General features: G+C 45.1%; 1 protein-coding gene across 1 annotated transcript in view; it reads right to left on the bottom strand.

The window, feature by feature from the left end:
* sntb1 (syntrophin, basic 1) overlaps positions 1 to 23,078 on the bottom strand; it is a 146,431-nt gene that overhangs the window by 23,979 nt on the left and 99,374 nt on the right. The window contains exons 4-5 of the mRNA XM_068032556.1: positions 15,758 to 15,965; positions 8,585 to 8,727 (exon numbers count right to left, since the gene is read on the bottom strand). Coding sequence (XP_067888657.1) covers positions 8,585 to 8,727; positions 15,758 to 15,965 — 351 coding nt within the window. The remainder of the gene's footprint in view (positions 1 to 8,584; positions 8,728 to 15,757; positions 15,966 to 23,078) is intronic.

The following is a 23,078-nucleotide window of genomic DNA, read 5'->3' as shown; positions in this document are numbered from 1 at the left end:
GAATGAGAGAATCCCTGCTGGGAAAGCACCAGTTATTTCTTTATATTGGGATGTGGTGGGGGCTAGTGATTGCAACATCTAAGAAAGGAATGAAATGTCAGTCTCCTTCCGAAAAGTCCAGCTCTCCGTGCCGGGGACTGGTCTTTTGTGCACTAATTCCTCTTTGAAAGGTTTCCTGAGAGCTGAATGCAAGGTTGATCATTGCCAGGTGATTTTCTCCCCTGACCCAGGCATGACCCCAATCTCCACAACTCACCATTGTTATCATAAAACCCCTTCCTCTGAAACATAGGAAATAGCTTTAAGAATTAATGTCTGGTTTCTTTTTCTCCCTGCCACTGCCCCATGGTAGCTCTTGCTGTATTGTTAGGGAATTGGCCACACTCACCACCTGACTCTCAATCTTCAGGCTGAAAGAATCACTATGAAATATTCAGGATTGAAGGAGCTGTTAACCCCTGCCATTATTTTACAAAGTATAGCAGGGGATACATATTTCTATTTACGTGGCAAACAAAACAACCACAAAGTCAATGCTTTTTGAGTAATTATTACTTTGGAGTCTGTTTTCAGCATTCTTGGTTTGTTTGCATGTCTCTGTGTTAGCTACTTATTGTTTTATCAACCCCACATTGCTGTATTCACTCTTAAAAGCAGAAAAGAGTTTTATTGAACAATGCAAATTCACCAAGAAGACTACAGAGGTTCAAATGCTCATCTCAGATTTAACTGTCCAATATGAAACTACCTAGTCAACCTTGCTCTCGTTTTGCACAGACTGTAGTGTAACTACAAAGCAAAGATTTTAAACATTTATCCTCTCTTTTCTCCCCCCACCAACAACCTTCCCCTATTCTCTCCTGAATTGTCAGCTGTTGGTGGGGTATAATCAGAGGTGGGAGTCTCAGGTGCCTCATCCCCAAATAGCCATCCTTTGTGTACAGCAGGAGTCCAGTTAAGGCCAACTTCACAGTCAAAGTCTTTAACACTCTACTTGTAGAATAAAAGCAACAGGAGAACTTCAGAAAGTTTATCTTAAGATCACTAGTTCATAACGTAGTCAGTAATAAATCCAATTGGGTAAAGATGTTTCTCCTGAATTCCGAGAGTAGTTAGAATATGGAACTTGCTACCACATTGAGTAGTTGAGGCGAATAGCATGGAGGCATTTAAGGGGAAGCTAGATAAGCACATGAGGGAGAAAGGAATAGAAGATTATGCTGATAGGGTGAGATGAGGCTCGTGTGAAGCATAAACACTAGCACGAACCAATTGGGCTGAATGGCCTATTTCTGTGCTGTAAATTCTATGTACTCTCATGCGGTGTTGCTTTTGGATCAGAGAAACGGGTGAGAATGAGTATGACTCCCAGAGGGTGATGGGGAAATGTTGGACTGAATTATGAGAGTGCAATTGAGACTGTAAAACAGAAACTAATGAGAAGTTATAAAGAGCACAGAGCAAGAACAGGAAAAACAGGCAAGGAAGCAGGAACATTGAAGTGATGTGTGTCTTTAAAAATAATCTCAAGCACACATGCGTGGAAATCTTGCCTGTGGAATTATAAGATGTAGAAATGGGAAAGGCAGGTCATAGAAAGAAACTGATCTTCACACATGGCATAGTATACAAATTCTAGGCTTCTGAGACATGGATGCATTTATGGAAATAGGCTAGGATGATGCAATCATTTAGAAAGAAAAATAAAGACTTGCATTTATATAGCATCTTTCACAACTTCAGGATGTCTCAAAGCACTTTACACCCAATTAAGTACTTTTGAAGTGCAGTCACTATAGTAATGTTGGATACGCAGCAGCCAAGTTTTTACACAGCAAGCTCCCACAAACAGCAATGTGATAATGACCTTATAATCTACTTTAGTTGTGGGATAAATATTGACCAGGACACTTGGTGATACCTCCCCAGAATAGTGCCACGGGATCTTTCACATGCAGCAAAGAGGGAAGACGGGGCCTCAGAACAGCTGTCTCTCAGATGAGACATTAAACTAACAGTGCAGCACTCCCTCAGCACTGTACTGGCAATGCCATTCTGAATTTGATGCTTCAATCTCTGGAGTGGGACTTGAACTCTCAACCTTCTGACTCAGGCAAGAATGTGACCTATTGAGCCACACCTGACAATTAAGGTCACAGACACAGCAGTATTTCTACTAGGTCACACCAAGCAGGTCCAACAATTTTCAGCCTCTAAATTGCCAAAATCTGTTAATCCTCAAATCTCCAACATGAGGCTGAATCATGTCATACCATTTACGCACTCAACCACAAGGTGGCACATCCACCTGCTTAAAATGTTAACCTATAAATGAATAAAGGCAACTACTGAAACTTATACAGTAGCAGTCTGCACTTAGAGAAGCACCTTTAACATCGTAAAAATGCCCCAAATGCTTCACAGAGGTGTAAGAAAAAAATCCAAGCCAAAGGAGGAGATATTAGGACCGACAGCTTATTAAAGAGGTAGGTTTTAAGAAAGATCTTAAAAGAGGAGAGGAAATGTTTAGGGAGGAAATTCCAGAGCATAGGGCCTAGGCAGCTGAAGGCATGGCTGCCAGTGGTGGAGCATAGCAACGGAGGGATGTGCAAGAGGCCAGAGTCACAAGAATGGAGAGTTTGGAGGGGTGCTGCAGGGCTGGAGGAGGTTGTGGAGATGAGCAGGGGGGAGGCTATGAGGGATTGCAACAAGAATATGGGAATTTTCAAATTGAAATATCATCCTGTAGATAGCACATTGCAGCCACAGTGTGCTAGTGATTAGCTGGAGACTGAGTAACCCAGAACAGACAATCCCATTTCAGCACTGGCTTGCAGGCTGAAATCAGATGTCATTGGGAGCCAGGATTACATAAACAAGGACACAAGGAATTCACTGGAGTTCTTTATTTCAAAAGAATGAATTATAGGATACAATGCAAACTTCAGATTCACTTTGATCCAGGACTGAATTCAATCACTCCACACCCTTTCTTCAGGGGATGCAAACGTTCAATAAATGGGGTAGGCGGTGGCGTAGTGGTATTATCGCTGGACTAGTAACCCAGAGACCCAGGGTATTTCTCTGGGGACATGGGTTGGAATCCCACCACAGCAGAAGGTGGAATTTGAATTTAATTAATAAATCTGGAATTCAAAGCTAGTCTAATGATGGCCATGAAAACATTGCCGATTGTTGTAAAAACCCATCTGGTTCACTAATGTCCTTTAGGGAAGGAAATCTGCTGTCCTTACCTGGTCTGGCTGACATGTGACTCCAGATCCACAGCAATGTGGTTAACTCTTACATGCCCTCTGAAATGGCCTAGCAAGCCACTCAGTTGTACCTAACCGCTATAAAGTCAATAAAAAGGAATGAAACGGACCACCCAGCATCGACCTAGGCACCGGAAACGACAACGGCAAACCCAGCCCTGTCGACCCTGCAAAGTCCTCCTCACTAACATCTGGGGGCTTGTGCCAAAGGTGGGAGAGCTGTCCCACAGACTAGTCAAGCAACAGCCTGACATAGTCATACTCACGGAATCATACCCTACAGACAATGTCCCAGACACTGCCATCACCATCCCCAGGTATGTCCTGTCCCACCGGCAGGACAGACCCAGCAGAGGTGGTGGCACAGTGGTATACAGTAGGGAGGGAGTTGCCCTGGGAGTCCTCAACATTGACTCCAGACCCCATTAAGTCTCATGGCATCAGGTTAAATATGGCCAAGATAACCTCCTACTGATTACCACCTACCACCCTCCCTCAGCTGATGAGTCAGTACTCCTCCATGTTGAACAGCACTGGGAGGAAGCACTGAGGGTGGCAAAGGCACAAAATGTACTCTGGGTGGGGGACTTCAATGTCCATCACCAAGAGTGGCTCGGTAGCACCACTAATGACCGAGCTGGCCGAGTCCTAAAGGACATAGCTGCTAGACTGGGTCTGCGGCAGGTGGTGGGGGAACCAACACGAGGGAAAAACATACTTGACCTCATCCTCACCAATCTGCCTGCCGCAGATGCTTCTGTCCATGACAGTATTTGTAGGAGTGACCACCGCACAGTCCTTGTGGAGATGAAGTCCCGCATTCACATTGAGGATGCCGTCCATCGTGTTGTGTGGCACTAACACTGTGCTAAATGGGATAGATTTTGAACAGATATAGCAATGCAAAGCTGGGCATCCATGAGGCACTGTGGGCCATCTGCAGCAGCAGAATTGTGCTCAACCACAATCTGTAACCTGATGGCCTGGCATATCCCCCACTCTACCATTACCATCAAGCCAGGAGATGCAGTACTGATCAGGCTGCATTGAATCTTACATGGCAAATGGACTCTGACGCTTCTGTTTATAGATATTTCATGAAGACCAACAGTTTAGAGGCACCTCAGATGCTGGTCATGAGAAGATCTTGTACATTGATCTGTTGTACTATGCCTTGATGTATAGTAGTTACAAAATAAAGTGTAAAAACTCAAAAAAAAAAGCCAGGAGACCACCCCTGGTTCAATGAAGAGTGCAGGAGGGCATGCCAGGAGCAGCACCAGGCATACCTCAAAAAAATGAGGTGTCAACCTGGTGAAGCGACAACCCGGGACTACTTGCATGCCAAACTGCATAAGCAGCATGCGATAGACAGAGCTAAGCGATCCCATAACCAACGGATCAGATCTAAACTCTGCAGTCCTGCCACATCCAGTCGTGAATGGTGGTGGACAATTAAACAACTAACTGGAGGAGGTGGCTCCACAAATATCCCCATCCTCAATGATGGGGGAGCCGAGCACATCAGTGCGAAAGATAAGGCTGAAGCATTTGCAACAATCTTCAGCCAGAAGTGCCGAGTTGATGATCCATCTTGGCCTCCTCCTGAAGTCCCCAGCATCACAGATGCCAGACCTCAGCCAATTCAATTCACTCCGCGTGACATCAAGAAACGACTGAAGGCACTGGATACTGCAAAAGCTATGGGCCCTGACAATATTCCGGCAATAGTACTGAAGACCTGTGCTCCAGAACTGGCCGTGCCCCTAGCCAAGCTGTTCCAGTACAGCAACAGCACTGGCATCTACCCTGCAATGTGGAAAATTGCCCAGGTATGTCCTGTGCACAAAAAGCAGGACAAGTCCAACCCGGCCAATTACCGCCCCATCAGTCTACTCTCAATCATCAGTAAAGTGATGGAAGGTGTCATCAACAGTGCCATCAAGTGGCACTTGCTTTGCAATAACCTGTTCAGTGACGCTCAGTTTGGGTTCTGCCAGGGCCACTCAGCTCCTGACCTCATTACAGCCTTGGTTCAAACATGGACAAAAGAGCTGAACTCAAGAGGTGAGGTGAGAGTGACTGCCCTTGACATCACCTGGATGTTGCCTGGTCTGGAGGGCATTAGCTATGAGGAGAGGTTGGATAAACCTGGATTGTTTTCACTGGAACGACAGAGGTGGAGGGGCGACATGATAGAGGTTTACAAAGTTATAAGCGGCATGGACAGAGTGGATAGTCAGAAGCTTTTTCCCAGGGTGTAAGAGTCAGTTACTAGGGGACATAGGTTTAAGGTGAGAGGGGCAAAGTTTAGAGGGGATGTGCGAGGCAAGTTTTTTTTACACAGAGGGTGGTGAGTGCCTGGAACTTGTTGCCGGGGGAGGTGGTGGAAGCAGGTACCATAGAGACGTTTAAGAGGCATCTTGACAAATACATGAATAGGATGGGAATAGAGGGATACGGAGCCCGGAAGTGCAGAAGGTTTTAGTTTAGGCAGGCATCAAGATCGGCGCAGGCTTGGAGGGCCAAATGGCCTGCTCCTGTGCTGTACTGTTCTTTGTTCTTTGTTCAGCACCATTCGTGACTCCTCAGATACTGAAGCAGTCCGTGTAGAAATGCAACAAGGCCTGTACAATATCCAGGCTTGGGCTGATAAGTGGCAAGTAACATTCGCGCCACACAAGTGCCAGGCAATGACCATCTCCAACAAGAGAGAATCTAACCATCTCCCCTTGACATTCAACAGCATTACCATCGCTGAATCCCCCACTATTAGCATCCTAGGGGCTACCATTGACCAGAAACTGAACTGGAGTAGCCATATAAATACCGTGGCTACAAGAGCTGGCCAGAGGCTAGGAATCCTGAGGCGAGTAACTCACCTCCTGACTCCCCAAAGCCTGTCCACCATCTACAAGGCACAAGTCAGGAGTGTGATGGAATACTCTCCACTTGCCTGGATGGGTGCAACTCCAACAACACTCAAGAAGCTCGACACCATCCAGGACAAAGCAGCTTGCTTGATTGTGACCCCATCTACAAACATTCACTCCCTCCACCACTGACGCACAGTGGCAGCAGTGTGTACCATCTACAAGATGCACTGCAGCAATGCACCAAGGCTCCTTAGACAGCAAGTTCCAAACCCGCGACCTCTACCAACTAGAAGGACAAGGGCAGCAAATACATGGGAACACCACCACCTGCAAGTTCCTCGCCAAGTTACACACCATCCTGACTTGGAACTATATCGCCGTTCCTTCACTGTCGCTGGGTCAAAATCCTGGAACTCCCTTCCTAATAGCACTGTGGATGTACCTACCTCACATGAACTGCAGCGGTTCAAGAAGGCAGCTCACCACCACCATCTCAAGGGCAATTAGGGATGGGCAATAAATGCTGGCCTGGCCAGTGACGCCCACATCCCATGAATGAATAAAAAAAAATATCCAAGCCTACAGCCTTTATACCTACAGCACTAAAATACAAGGGGGTAGAAGTCATGCTTCAGCTATACTAACCCTGGTTAGACCACACCTGGAACACTGAGCAGTTCTGGGCATCACAGCTTAGGAAGGATACATTGGCCTTGGAGGGAGTGCAGCGTAGATTTACCAGAATGATACCAAGGGTTAAATTACAAGGAGAGATTATACAAACTAGGGTAGTATTCCCTGGAAATTAGAAGGTTAAAGGGTGATTTTATTGAACTTTTAATTAAGGGGAACAGATAGGGCAGATAGAAACTATTTCCGCTGGTTAGGGAGGATTTAGGACTAGGGAACTTTAATCTACAAATGAGAGCCGGACCTTTCAGGAGTGAAATTCAGAAACACTTCTTCACACAAAGAGTGGTAGAGGTTTGGAACACTCTTCAAATCGCAATTGTTGCTGGATCAATCATTAATTTTAAATCTGGGATAGATACATTTTTGTTAACCAAAGGTCTGGGATACGTGGCAAAGGCAGGTATTTGGAGTTAGGTCACAGATCAGCTGTGAACTCATTAAAAGGCAGAACAGGCTTGAGGGGCTAAATGGCCTCCTCCTGTTCCATTGTTCAATAAAAAGATGGCTCGTCATGTGTGGCATGCAGTAAAGGCCTGCTACCCGACCCAAACCCAACGGGACCCGATGACGTGTCGGGTTCGAGTCGGGCCCCTCTTCCGGGCTCGGGTGGTCGAGCTGAGTTCAGGTCGGGCCGGGCCGGACACACACAGTAAGTGCTCTGCTGATAAGTATTGAAATTAAAAAACTTGCCCGAGCTGGGAGTCTGGGACAAAACTGAGTCTGCACAGTGAGCGAGTGAGGTCACTATGATATCACGCATGCGCTGCAGTTTCCTGCAGGTTCGGTGTCAGGAAGGTAAGTAGAGGGATTGTCGGGTCGGGCTCGGGGCAAAATCGGAGGGACTCAGGCCAGGTCAGGCTTGGGTCTGCTGTGGTTCGGGTCAGGTTCTTTTTCCCGACCCGAGCAGGCCTTTAGCATGCAGTGGATCAGGTGGAAATGACTAGATGTAAAGAATATAAGAAACGCTTGTCAAAATCCGACAGTTCCTGTTCAGTTAAAGTTTTACTGATTATTTTTTATTCGTCCATGGGAGGTGAGCATCTCTGGCAAGGACAGCATTTATTGCCCATCCCTAATTGACCTTGAGAAGTTGGTGGTGAGTCGCCTTCTTGAACCGCTGCAGTCCATCTGGTGTAGGTACATCCACTGTGCATTTCGGGAGGGAGTTCCAGGGTTTTGACCCTGCGACAGTGAAGTAACGGCAATATAGTTCCAAGTCAGGATGGTGTGTGGCTTGGAGGAGAACTTGCAGGTGGTGTTCCCATGCGTCTGCTGCCCTTTTTCTTCTCGGTGGAAGAGGTCGTGGGTTTGAAAGGTGATGTCGAAGGAGGGGTGGTGAGTTGCTGCAGTGCATCTTGTTAATGGTACACGCTGCTGCTACTGTGCGGCAGCAGTAAGGGGAGTGAATGTTTAAGGTGGTGGATGGGGTGCTGATCAGGTGGGCTTCTTTATCCTGAATTGTGTTCAGCCTCTTGAGTGTTGGAGCTGCACTCATCCAGGCAAGTGGAGAGTATTCCATTACACTCCTGACTTGTGCCTTATAGATGGTGGACAGGCTTTGGGGAGTCAGGAGGTAGTTACTCACTGCAGAATTCCCAACCTCTGACCTGCTCTTGTAGCCGCAGTATTTATATGGCTGGTCCAGTTAAGAAAACCTCTAATGAAGAGAAAATCAAGTTTCTGTTGCTAAACTGAAGAAAACGTCTGATATTCAAGAGAACCTTTCTATCCTTTCCTTACCTGGTAGCGAGCAATGGGTAGGTGTGAGCTGGACTGAACCAGGACTCTTTCATGCGAGGCATGCTGGGGTACATCACCATGTCCTTTTCAGTGAGTACAACCAGAACAGGCTTCCACGGTCTCTTTTCGTTCTCTCCCATTGCCTGGATCAAGAGAGAAATGGACAGCATTATGGAGTTACCAATTCCAACGCCACTCAACCAACTTGCATTTATATAGCACCTTTCACAATGTCAGGACGTCCAAAGTGCTTTGCAGCCAATGAAGTACTTTTGAAGTGTAGTCAACGTAGGAAACGCAGCAGCCACTTTGAACACAACAGGATCCCAAAACCAGCAATGTGCTAATGACCTGATAATCTGTTCTTGTGATGTTGGTTAAGGGATAAATATTGGGCAGGATACCAGGGAGAACTGCCTTGCTCTTCTTCAAAATCATGCCAGGGGATATTTTATGTCCACTTTAGCAAGCAGGTTGAATGTCTCATCCGAACGATGGTATCTCTGCACTGGGGGAGTCAGTATAGAGTTTAGTGGTCAAATCTCAGAAGTGGGGTTTGAACCCACATCCTTCTGACTCAGAGGTGACAGTGATACTCACTAAGCCACATCTGACACTGACCCAAGCTGCCAATGTTGCCAGACATTTCAGGGGAGCGTTATCAAACAGAATTGGACTCACAGGAGATATTAGGAAGTGCGATCAAAAGCTTTGTCAAAGAGGTAGTTTTTCAGGAATGTTTTGAAGGGGCGGAGAGGTTTAGGGAGGGAATTCCAGAGCTTGGGACCTAGACAGCTGAAGGCAAGACCACCAAGGCAGGGGGAAGGGAATGATGATACGCAAGAGGCCAGTATCAGGAGCACAGATACCTCGGAGGGTTGCAGGGCTGGAACTCACCCCAGGCTTTTATCAGACCTGGATGCGTGTTAAATGATGCCTTCCCTTCCAGGAAGCAGAGACCAAGCCAATTTGATAACTTTTTCTTTTGTCACCTCATTTCTTTTCTCTGTTGACTCCAGAATCATGAAAGTTGAAAGGCCTTAGCAGATGCTGCATAATCCTTTTTACTAGGTGTGAATTTGCAGGTGGCCCTTTTACTTATAGTGCTGCTACTGACTGCACCCTACTTCCTAAGGTTGAGTCCTGAGCTACCAGCTCGCTGCCTCTACGGTGCTGCTCTACTAAACCAACTGAATAAATATCCTTCAGCACGCCTGGAGACAGCATTGCTCGAGTATAGATTTAACAGCTATCTCTACCAGCACTGGGGGATATTATTTGAAAGACCTTGCATTTACATGGCATCTTCCCCCACCTCAGGATGGCCAAAGGTGCTTCACAGCAAATTAAATACTTTGTGCAGTCACTCTTGTTAATGTAGGAAATGCAGCAGCCAATTTACACAGTAAGATCCCACAAACAGCAATGTGGATTTTTTTTTGTGATGCTGGTTGAAGGATAAATGTTGACCCCAGGATACCAGGGAGAGCCCTTCTGTTCTTCTTCAAAATACTGCACATGGAATCGCTCGAGAAGGCAGACAGGGGCTGGAATTTAACCCTGGGCAGATGGGAGCTGGCCGCCGACAGAAAAGTCGGTGGCGATCCCGCTTTCGACTCGCCTGGGGATCAGATCTGTATTTACGGGGCACTGGGCCTTAATTGGTGAGAGGCGGGACCTCCACCTGCTTGAGGTCGGAAGTCCCGCCTAATGGCCAATCAACAGGCAGCAGCTAACTGTCCCAGCAGCGCCACCAGGAGCAGTGGCCACTGTTGGGACTATAGCCCAGCTTGAAGATGATTTCGGGGAGTCCAGAACAAAGGTAAGTTTTGGTTGCTTTGCCAGGGGTGATCGGGCGGGCCCCAGCGAGGCAAGGATGGTCGATTAGGGGGACAGGAGGCGTGTTGGGGGTGGTTGGGGCAGCAGGGGTGGCCCCCCATCAGGCACAGGGTGCCCAATCATGAGGGCCCGTCTAGGCCATCAGAGAGCTGCCTGCTTTTGACTGGTGGCTTCTGTGGGGCATAGGCCGCCAACCAGCCACGGGTAAAATCCCCGTGGAGGCAGACGAAGGCCCTTAAATGGCCGTTAAGTGGCCATTTAAGGGCCTTGATTGGCCTGGGACGGGCAGGCTGTTTATCACCGCCACCGCCCTGCGTAAAGTGGTGGCGGAGGCGGGAGTGGGTCAGGAAGGGCTCCCGGAGCCTCCTGCTCCATTTTACGCTACCCCCACCCCCCACCATCCTGCTCTTTGGGGGGGCGCAAAATTCAGCCCAGGGTCTCAGTTTAACGTCTCACTCAGAAGACAGTACCTCTGACAGTGCAATGATCCCTCAGTACTGCCCCTCCGACAGTGCAGAACTGCCTCAGTGCTGCACTTCAAACAGTTGTCCCAACATTTTCCGAGCTCCCCTCACCTAAATTTTAAATGTAAGTTAAATAAGTTTCAGAACAATGATTAGATTCATAGAGTTATGCAGCATAGAAACAGGACCTTCGGCCCATCATGTCTGTGCCAGACATCAAGCACCTACCTATTCTAATCCCATTTTCCAGCACTTGGCCTGTAGCCTTGTATGCTATGGCATTTCAAGTGGCATCTAAATACTTCTTAAATGTTGTGAGGATTCCTGCCTCTACCACCTCTTCAGGCAATGTGTTCCAAATTCCAAGCACGCTCTGGGTGAAAAAAGTTTTCCTCAAATCCCCTTACCTTAAATCTATATCATGCTGAAAAAACACAGTTCATTCAGAATTTAATTTCCTGTAATTCATAAGTTAATGCGTGAACTTACCAGACAGAAACAAATCAGTATCCTCTAACCAGCGTCAGTTCACATTGACTTCTATCCAACATGCCACCTCCTGAGCTGAATTTTAACAATCCTGTCTGTTCTCCAATACGTGCACACAAGCACATAGAGAAATGCAGAAGTCTCTTATTCACAACATACTCACTAGCTTCTTTCTCTTCTGTGGTCTCTTATAAAGGTGGGGTGCCAATTGGACATCCAAAAAATCTGGCCGTGTCATCCAGAACTGTAGCAATTGGGCAATGCTGCCTTCTCCATTCTTGCCCGAATGCCAGGGGTCCACAGTGGTGTAGATGCCCATCACTTGGATGGAAATGCGATGACTACCAGACAACTCCAGATACTTCAAAAGGCTTGCAGATATTTGAGACCATAATATAACCAGGCTGGCAAGAACACTGAAATCAAAGGGCCATCTCTTCATGTGGCATTTCTAATGCCTAATGAGAATCATAAAGGATGGAACCACTCCTCAAGCCTTGGATCAAGAAACCTCAGAATCAGGAGCCGCCATTATCTCAGATCATGAGGTGGACTGATCATGGCTCCAATAAATTAAAGGGCCACACTTCAGAAAATATGGATTGCAATTGATGAATAATTGCGGGAAGAATTGTTGTTCGAAGAGACAACTTGAAAAAAATGCAAGTTTAAAATAGATAGCTTAAAAAAGACTTGAGCCTCGAAATCGCAAGTTTCTACTGCTGGGTCTTGCTTTACGGGAGGTACGATTGGAGTATTGGCACATCTGATTTGTGGCATTCCCGATTTTGTGGCTACTGAAACCAATATCTGGGAAATTGGAAATAGTGCAGACTGAGCTCTAGGCCCAATTCTCCAACCTGTATCCCCTTCTCTCGACAAACGAGATTTCAATCCACAAGCAGAATTCACAGCTAATTTTTCCTTTTTTTTTGAAAGGAAGGAAGCTTCAATGACGTTAGTTTAATTAGAAGCCAACTTTTGTACTGTTGTTGGTGTTTTAAGCTAACTGTCTGTAATATAGGAAAGGCTACTATTTGTTAATTACATAACTGGGAAAAACCAGTTCTAAAAGTCATTTTTGGTTTGCTTGTTTTGTGAAGCTTTATTTAGAAGTAAAGACTTGTCATGGCATTAGGTAGTACAAAAGGAGGCCATTGTGCCTGTGCCGGCCCTTTGAAAGAGCTGTCCAATTAGTTCCACTCTCCTGCTCTTTCCTCATTTTCCTAAAATTTCTTTCCCTTTTCAAGTATTTATCTGACTCCCTTTTGAAAGTTATTATTGAATCTGTTTCCGTATCCTTTCAGGCAGTGTATTCCAGATCACAGTGATTCCATAGCCAAAAGAATTCTTATCTCCCATAAATGCAATTTTATGTCTGTTCTGTACATAAGTATTTCCATTGGACATCTGTGAATGACAGTCATTTTCCAATGAGGATATTCACATGATCTAATATGTTTGAAAGCAGAACAACTGGTAAAACTCAAGATTTCATCCAAAGCTAAAGTAACATGTAGTTAAACCAGCCAGAAGTTCTTTGTACACTGTTGCTGGCTTTCGCTAGTGACTATTTGTCAGAGAGAATAATAAGAACATTTAATTATAGTTCAAGGAGCCTATCCTCTGGAGACAGGCAAGACTGCACTGCCAGAACCGTTCACCAGAATCAATTCATTTGCCCCAAGAGGACTGAGATGAGTTAATTGTGCAGTCTTGAAAGAAAGCTTTTTAAACATTGGCCAGTAACACTAAGCCTGAAGAACAATAACAACAATAACTGCGTGTTTATCAATCCAGTTAGGAATACTCCTTTCTGTTTTGTATTTGACTAAGAAGCTATTCAGGCAGATTCCAGCTTTAAAAGTAAAAAGTGATTCTGCATTTGTAGCCCAGATTTCAATAGAATCTAATTACCCACTTTGATAAATGGTAGCAGTCCCTCCAAGAATAACAAGTTAATTCCTCTTTATCCCTTGTGGGAGGTCAGTGCCCTATACGATATTATTGCAAACTGCCTACGTGTGCTATTTCCTGTCATTCAATTGTGGCTAATTGCTATCTCGCTTTCACTTCTGTTTTGACGCAAGTTAGAATATGCAATAAATAATCTTGCAGTGACCCTGCATATTAAAAGTGGAGTTGAAGCCCAAGATCAGCCATAATCGTATTGAGTATTGGAGCAGGCTCAACGGGCCATATGGTCTACTTCTGCTCCTATTTTTTATGGTCTTATTAAAGCAAAGTACTAAACTTTAGTAATATTGAAAGTAACATTGGTGGGGGGTCCAAAACTAATGGCCATCAATACAAAATAGTTACTAATAAATCCAATAAGGAATTCGGGAGAAACTTCTTTACCCAGAGAGTGGAACTTGCTACCATGTGGAGTGGTTGAGGTGAATTATATCAATGCATTTAAGGGAAAGTTAGATAAGTATTGCTTTGAGCCCAATGGAAGGCTGCGTTTTACAGAAAGGATATACAGGCATTGGAGAAGGTGCAAAAAAAGCATGATACTAGAACTGAGAGGTTATAATGGTCAGGAAAGGCTTAACAGGCTGGGGCTCTTTCCTCCACAAAAGAGAAGACTAAGGGGTGACCTGATAGAGGTCTTTAAAATTATGAAGGGTTATGGTAGGGTAGACATAGAGAAGATGTTTCCACCTGCAAGGGAGGCCATTACCAGGGGCCATAAAAATAAGATAGTCAGTAATAAATCCAATAGGGAATTCAACAGAAACTTCTTTACCCCAGAGAGTGGTGAGAATGTGGAGCTCGCTACCACATGGGGTGGTTGACACGAGAGAGAAAACGGAATAAAAGGATATGTTACTAGGGTGAGGTGAAGTAGGGTGGGTGGAGGCCTGTGTGGGGCATAAACATGGCATGGACCTGTTGGGCCAAATGGCCTGTTTCTCTATTGTATTTTCTATGTAAATCTACATAATGTTTCAAAAGAGCCACAGCTAACAACCTTAACAATCTGGGATTCAGTGATAAAATGTGTGTAGACTGGACTCTATTCCCTAGACAGGGTAAGTGTTACTGGATGATTTTCACTCTTGTGTAAACAGGCCAAAACACACAACAACTACTACACAGTTTTTACACTGCTGCACCTTTATCATGATAAATTGCCACAGGAAACTTCACAGAAGCGTAATCAAACAAAATCTGACATGGAGTCACATAAGGAGACATTTGGACAAGTGACTGAAAAGCTTGGTCAAAGTTTCAAAGCATGTCTTAAAAGGAGAGAGAGGCAAAGAGGTTTAGGAAGAGAATGCCAGAGCATGGGTCCTGGGCAGCTGAGGGCATGGCACCAATTGTAGAGTGATTAAAATCAGATGCCTTTCCTGACCTTAGGACGTCCCAATATGTTTTACAGCCAATGAAGTACTTTAAGTGTAGTCACGCAGGAAACACAACAGCCAATTTATGCACAGCAAGCTCCCACAAATGCCAGTGTGTTAATGACCAGATAATTTGTTTTTGTGATGTTTATTGAGGGATAAATATTGGCCAGGACACTGGGGAGAAGTCCTGTACTCTCAAAATAGTGGTCTTGGGTTCATTTACATCTAACTGAGCGCGTTAACATCTCATCGGAAAGATGGCAATGAAAACGGCGGCACAGTGGTTAGCACCGCAGCCTCACAGCTCCAGCGACCCGGGTTCAATTCTGGGTACTGCCTGTGTGGAGTTTGCAAGTTCTCCCTGTGTTTGCGTGGGTTTCCTCCGGGTGCTCCGGTTTCCTCCCACAGCCAAAAGACTTGCAGGTTGGTAGGTAAATTGGCCATTATAAATTGCCCCTAGTAGAGGTAGGTGGTAGGGAAATATAGGGACAGGTGAGGATGTGATGGGATTAGTGTAGGATTAGTATAAATGGGCGGTTGATGGTCGACACAGACTCGGTGGGCCAAAGGGCCTGTTTCAGTGCTGTATCTCTAAACTAAACTAAAAAACCAATATCATGCTGTTGCCTTGCACCAATCAGCAAAGTGCTAGAGGCACTCTACATAAACATTTAGAACGGAACACTCCTTTCAATCATATAATGCTACCAATAAAAACCTGAATAGTATTGATATTTTTGCTGGATGAATTAAAATGTGCATTTTAGCAAATTATGGCAAGCTTCGTAAACTGGTAAACTCTTATTCATACAGCTCCTAAAATAATCTAGCAGTTACTGTGTAGAAGGGATCACCAGCCAGGAAGCAGCTCATAACTACACATACTGCACCATCATTTTCGGTAACCCGTAGTAACCTCTATCATTTTCACAATACTCTGTGATTGTTGGAACAAGACTTCCACTTCCTCAGAGCCCACAGCAAAGCATAAAAGGATAAAGCAGCATTTCACGCAGTCTTACCTTTTCTGCAAGCCAGCCTATGTGTTGAACCTCTCGACATCCAGCTATCCCTGTTCTTCCGAGCTGATCTTTGACTTCTGCTATAACCTTGGTTGTCAGGTTGTTGGCATTGGCCTGAATGGTACTGAACCAGGCTTGGGCTGTAGTGGGGTCTTTACACCTCAGAACAACTGTGTACTTGCAGTCAGGGGAATGCAGCTCAAACTGTCTAAAGGAATCAATTAAAACAATGAAGCTCTATCATCATTTATGATTTACCATTTGCAAATATTTGTTTCACCATTTCAAGCAATAATGGGCCTGATCCTTTCATTGTCTTCATGTGTAACGAATCCTGAGTGCAACACAAAAAGGGACTTGGGGCAGGTCTGTAATGGAGACACCTCAACTGCCACCTGTGTGCTATGGCCTTGTGATCACAGGAACAGGAATAGGCCTTGAGCCTGTTCCACCTTTCAATGACACCATGGCTGATCTGCGACCTAACTCCCTATACCCGCCTTTATCCCATATCTCTTAATACCTCTGGCCAACAAAAATCTAGCACGGTCAGTTTTACAATTTACAATTGCTCAAACATCAATTGCCATTTGTGGAAGAGTTCTCCAAACTTCTACCATCCTGATCTTTTACGACCAATCACAACATGGGAGAAATTTGCCTTAATTGAGGGTGGCTTTTGCCTTTCTTTTAAAATTCATTCATGGTTATGAGTGCCATGGGCAAGGCAAGCATTTATTGCCTTGTGTGTTCCAGGATTTTGACCCAGCGACACAGTGAAGGAACGGCGATATTGTTCCAAGTCATGATGATGCGTGACTTGGAGGGGAACTTGCAGGTGGTGGTGTTCTCATGTGCCTGCTGCCCTTGTCCTTCTAAGTGGTAGAGATCATGGGTTTGGGAGGTGATTTTGGGGGCCCCGTAATGAGGGAGCCCCATGCACAAGTTATTTTTGGGGCCCCTTACATTGTACTGGACATATCGATGAGTTGCAAAAACAGACAAGCAATAGGCTTGCCATTGCATGACAGTCGATGGAGATGGTGGTGCTGCGTGATGGATAAGGCAGGGAGGGTGAGGTAAAGGCCTGCTACCCAACCCGAACCCGACAGGGCCCGACGACATGTGTCTGGTTCGGATCGGATCGGGTTGCACTTGCGGGTCCAGCATTCGGGCTCGAGTTGGGCCGGATCGGACACGCTCTATCACCACCTCAGGTGAGTGACTTTAATGTTAATTTATTTTTTGGACTTTAAAGGTAGTTTTGCTACAGTTATTTTAAGCTTGTGCAGGTAAGGAACAAAGTGAAAAATGGAAGGTAGGTTAACTGATAGTCGGGTTGGGCGCGAGAAAAAAATGGAAGGACTCTGGCTGGGTCGGGTTTGGGGTTGGATGGGTTTCTGTCAGGCTCAGGTTGAATCTCCTTTGCAGACCCGAGTAGACCTTTAGGGTGAGGTGTGTGACCAGGGTTGGGGGCTTCCCACGCAGGCTGCACAGTTTGCAGGTTCTGGGGTTGAGCTCCATTTGTTAATCGGAGGTTCTCTTATTCGGATCAGACATTAAACCGAGGCCCCGTCTGCCCTCTCAGGTGGATGTAAAAGATCCCAGGATGCTATTTTGAAGAACAGCAGGGGAGTTCTTCCTGGTCTCCTGACCAATATTTATCTCTCAATCAACATCACAAAAACAGATTATCTGCTCATTACCACATTGATGTTTGTGGGAGCTTGCTGTGTACAAATTGGCTGTTGTGATTCTGTCATGCAGACAGAATGAAGACCTGCCAAGAATGAAGCATATTAATTTTTTCATATGAACACTGATTTTAAACTGTTGCTGGACCGAGGAAATGACGTACTAAACAGATTAGCCATGGCTGGAAAAAACATTTACATACTAACAGACATTGCTTGTGGAGACAAGGGACCATTCCCCACAATTGCCTTTGATCACCAGACATCGAAGGCGAGGAAGCTCACATTCCAGGTTGACTGCTAAGATGGCCAAATCCACAAACAGACGTGGTCAAACCAGCTAGTCACATGACTCACCTGCTGGGCAACCTGAATTTTTTGGAATTGTACAGACAGTTTGAGAGAAAGAGACTGTTTGCTTCTGGACTGTAAAAACCTCTCCTGGCTGCTCCCAACTCTTTCTCATGGAACTCCAAATCTACTGAAGATATGAACCACAAGACAGAAATGTCTCCTACATCGAACAAGGTTTAAGAAGAACACTGGGCCCCAACGAAAAGCAAGTTCTACCTACAATCAAGGATTCTACAGTGAGCTTGAAGAACAGTAACCAAAACCATCTTCAGGTATTGCCTCAAACTTTTCCCCTTTATTTCTTCTGCCCTTTTTTGTCTCTATCTGCGTGTGTGTATCACGCATGCATGCTCGCGTGGGCCCGTCGCGTATCCGTAGACGTCAACCGAATTAGAGTTTAAGTTTAATAAAGTTCAACCTCTTTAAACCTAAGAAAGCCTGTTTGTGCTGGTTTCTTTGCCTTATAATTGGAAAGTAGTGAACAAGGATTCACCACGGGGGAGCTAAAAACACGGTGTGTTTAAAATAAAACCCTGTTACGGTAAGACCAGGTGAAGGCTGAGAGGGAATCCTAGACCCCTTTCTCACCTGGTCATAACAGTTTCCACATTACAACAGTGACCACACTTCAAAAGTACTTAATTGGTTATAAAGCATTTGAGACATCCTGGGGTTACAAAAGACACAACAGAAATACAAGTCTTTCTTACCACTACAGTGGGAGCGTAAACCTGGATTTTGAGCTCCAGCCTGTGAAGTGGGATTTGAACATACAACTGCCAGACTCAGAAACAAGCATACTATCCACTGAGCCATAGCTAATATCTAGTATAGCAACGGGGAGGCGGTGGTGTAGTGGTAATGTCACTGGACTAGTAATCCAGAGGCCCAGGCCAGAGCACAGGGACATGGGTACGAATCCCACCACAGCAGCTGGTGAAATTTGAATTCAATTAATCAATCTGGAATTAAAAAAGCTAATCTAATGGTGATCATGAAACCATTGTCGATCGTTATAAAAACCCATCTGGTTCTTTCATGTCCTTTAGGGAAGGAAATCTGCTGTCCTTACCTGGTCTGGTCTACTTGTGACTCCAGACCCACAGCAATGTGGTTGACGTTTAAATGTCCTCAAATGGCCTAGCAAGCCACTCAGTTCAAGGGCAATTAGGGATGGACAATAAATGTTGGCCTAGTCAGTGACGCCCACATCCCACGAACGAATAAAAAAAAATACAGAATAGACAGTACCTCACATTAAATAACTACTAGCACACCTTAAACAGCCACTAACAGATTGCATCTCACATTAGATGACTACTAACAAAGCCCATCTAAAATGAAATCAATGACAGTTCAAAGTCGAACTGAAACAGCAGAGACTGAAGACTGACAGAGGAATATAGAAAGTGTAGGTGGGGGTACTTAAAAAAGTAATTAGAAAAGCGAAGAGGGGACATGAAAAAATACTGGCGGGCAAGATAAAGGAACGTCCTAAGCCATTTTATAGGTATATTAAGGGCAAGAGGATAAGCAGGGACCAAAGGGATTTTAGGGACCAAAGTGGCAATCTGTGTGTGGAGCCAGAGGATATGGGTGAGGTTTTAAACGATTACTTTTCATATGTGTTCACTATGGAGAAGAACGAAGTAGGTGTAGAGATCATGGAGGGGGATTGCGATATACTTGAACATATTAGTATTGAAAGGGGGCAAGTATTAGCTGTTTTAGCGGGCTTAAAAGTGGATAAATCCCCAGGCCCAGATGAGATGTATCCCAGGCTGTTATGTGAGGCAAGGGAGGAGATAGGGGCTCTGACACAAATTTTCAAATCCTCTCTGGCCACAGGAGAGGTACCAGAGGACTGGAGGACAGCGAATGTGGTACTATTATTCAAGAAGGGTAGCAGGGATAAACCAGGTAATTACAGGCCGGTGAGTCTAACATCAATGGTTGGGAAACTACTGGAAACAAGTCTGAGGGACAGGATTAATCAGATAGTCAGCATAGATTTGTCAGGGGGAGATCTTGTCTAACTAACTTGATTGAATTTTTCAAGGAGGTGACTAGATATGTAGATGAGGGTAAAGCAGTTGATGTAAACTACATGGACCTCAGTAAGGCTTTTGATAACCAATCTCCCATGCGGGACCTTAAGAAGGTAAGAGCCCATGGGATCCAGGGCAATTTAGCAAATTGGATCCAAAATTGGCTTAGTGGCAGGAGGCAGAGGGATGGTTGAGGGTTGTTTCTGCGAGTGGAAGCCTGTGACCAGTGGTATACCGCAGGATTCGGTGCTGGGACCCTTGCCGTTTGTAGTGTGCATTAATGATTTGGATGTGAATATAGGAGGTATGATCTGTAAGTTTGCAGATGACTTGAAAATTGGTGGTGTCGTAAATAGTGAGGAGGAAAGCCTTAGATTACAGGACGATATAGATGGGCTGGTAAGATGAGCAGAGCAGTGGCAGATGGAATTTAATCCTGAGAAGTGTGAGGTGATGCATTTTGGGAGGACTAACAAGGCAAGGGAATATACAATGGGTGGTAGGATCCTAGGAAGTACAGAAGGACCTTGGTGTACTTGTCTATAGATCATTGAAGGCAGCAGCACAGGTAGATAAGGTGGTTAGGAAGGCCTATGGGATATTTGCCTTTATTAGCCAAGGCATAGAATATAAGAGCAGGGAGGTTATGATGGAGCTGTATAAAACGCTAGTTAGGCCACAGCTGGAGTACTGTGTACAGTTCTGGGCACCACACTACAGGAAGGATGTGATTGCACTGGAGAGGATGCAGAGGAGATTCACTAGGATGTTGCCTGGGCTGGAGCATTTCAGCTATGAAGAGAGACTGAAAAGGCTAGGGTTGTTTTCCTTGGAGCAGAGAAGGCTGAGGGTGGATATGATTGAGGTATACAAAATTATGAGGGGCATTGATAGATTAGATAGGAAGAAACTTTTTCCCTTAGCGGAGGGGTCAATAACCAGGGGGCATAGATTTAAGGTAAGGGGCAGGAGGTTTAGAGGGGATTTGAGGAAAACGTTTTTCACCCAGAGCGTGCTTGGAATTTGGAACACATTGCCTGAAGAGGTGGTAGAGGCAGGAACCCTCACAACATTTAATAAGTATTTAGATGAGCACTTGAAATGCCATAGCATACAAGGCTATGGGCCAAGTGCTGGAAAATGGCATTAGAATAGATAGGTGCTTGATGGCTGGCACAAACACACTGGGCCGAAGGGCCTATTTCTGTGCTGTATAACTCTATGACGGTCATAACTATGGAAAAAAGCTGTGACATGAATCGTAGGAGGCTACAAATAGAGAAGTACTGTTCAGTTCCAAGAGTCTCCTGTGTGGTATTAGTGGTATTTCTAGAGAGACACGGCACATATCATGTGATATCTGAAATACCAACCATTGTTACATGCCCACAATGTTCAATTGCAGACCACAGCTTGCTAAGTATGACTGAGGAAAAGAAACTGTTTAAAGTGAGAAGGACACATGTCAAGCTGTAAACCTCAAGGTATACAAAGCGCGGATTAGTAATACTGAAACAGAAAAATGGAGGAAATAATCAATTGGTCTGGCAGCATCTGTGGAGAAAGTGTGTTAAATTTTCAGGTCAATGACCTTTCATTAGTTCTGTGAAAGGTCATCGATCTGAAACGTTAACTCTATCTCTCCACAGATGCTGCCTGACCTGCTTAGCATTTCTAGCACTTCCTGTTTTTACTTCAGATTTCTAGCATCCTCAGTATTTTGTTTCTGTAATATACTGTACTTTCTATTCAAAATGTGAAATATGAATACCTATTTTAACAATAGCAGCCTACATTGTAGCTAAGAGCTGCCAACCCTGACTGGGTGTATTCCTGGAGGTTTCATCACATGACCTCCATCCTGGAACTGCTCACCCCCACACTTCTGCCATTGGTCCATCCTCCGGGCACACCTCCTTCCCATAGCCAATTGGAAAAGGAAGAGACTCTGATACTTAATTGGATGATTCTTCACTCACAGTCAAACAGGTTTTCCCCCTGCCGTCGCCGCCATCCAATTTATTAATTATAGAAATAAAGTGTTCCAAGAAAAATGAAAAATAAAACGCAATTTTGTTTAGTTTTGATGATTTTTTTTCCTGGGTTATTCCCAGCAGCATCCTAGAAATTCCAGGACAATCGTGGAGGGTTGGCAAGAGCAATGGGGACAGTTTGCCCCTAAACTGCACCCAGAGTGATCGAACTAAATCTGTGTGAGAACGTAACTTACATTCCCATGTTCTCTTAAGGTGCAGGCTCCACCTGAATCCGGACAGGAAGTTTGGTTGCGGTGCTGTTCAGGAGCAGAGGATTAGTACCTAATTTTGCTCAGTGTTGCATCCACTTTTGGGACAGGATTTGGAAGGAGGAGGGGAGAAAATCAGCCTTCAAAAGTTCCAAGATCCGAGACCCGCAGGAAATATCAGTTTTCCCAAAGGGTGGAACCGTGGAGTTAGCTTGAAATGTTGCACTGTCCATTGCCCACCACTAGAGGGAAGTACTTACACAACTCATGCAAATCTGGTGGCTGAGGCGCAGTAATGAAGCAGTGAAGCACTGCCAAAAGAGCACAAGAGTAGGGGCTAATTTGACGAGCCTTTGCTCTGCTCTTCCAGGCCCCATATTGGGTCGTCAGCCCTCCAGGGTAGTCCTAGAGTCTCCAGAAATTGAAGATTAATCCCCAGAACACTGCTGCGAGCAACATGGGGGAGAAAAACGATAGGGATGTTAAAACAAAATTCTTTCAACACTTGTTTTTACTCATTACTATTTAAGATGAATGGCAAAGAAACCAAAGATGACAGGAGGAAAAGTTTTTCTTTTATGCAGCATGGGTAGGATCTGGAACACACTGCTCAAAAGCATGGTGGAGGCGGATTCAATCATGGCTTTCAAAAGAATTGAGTAACTTTCTGAAGAGACAAAAATTTGCAAGGCTACGAGGAAAGGGTTGGGGAGTGGAACTAGGTGAGTTGCTCTTGCAGAGCCAGCACAGACAAGACAGGATGAATGGCCTCCTTCCATACAGTAACCATTCTATGATTCTATATGATTCCATAATAAAAATGTTGGAGTTGGGAAAGAAAAGGATGTTTGACTCACGGTCAAGAATCATCGAATCAGGCGAGTCGGGAAGTGTCTGTTCACTTTCCAATTGGCCTTTGGAAGGAGTTCTGCCATAAAAATGGACATGTGAATAATGGTGTGAGTGTGGGGGCAGGACGG

The sequence above is a fragment of the Heterodontus francisci genome, chromosome 5, assembly GCF_036365525.1.
Source record: "Heterodontus francisci isolate sHetFra1 chromosome 5, sHetFra1.hap1, whole genome shotgun sequence".
NCBI lineage: Eukaryota > Metazoa > Chordata > Chondrichthyes > Heterodontiformes > Heterodontidae > Heterodontus > Heterodontus francisci.
Note: the sequence above shows the minus strand (reverse complement) of the source record. Positions and strands in the feature narration are given on the sequence as shown.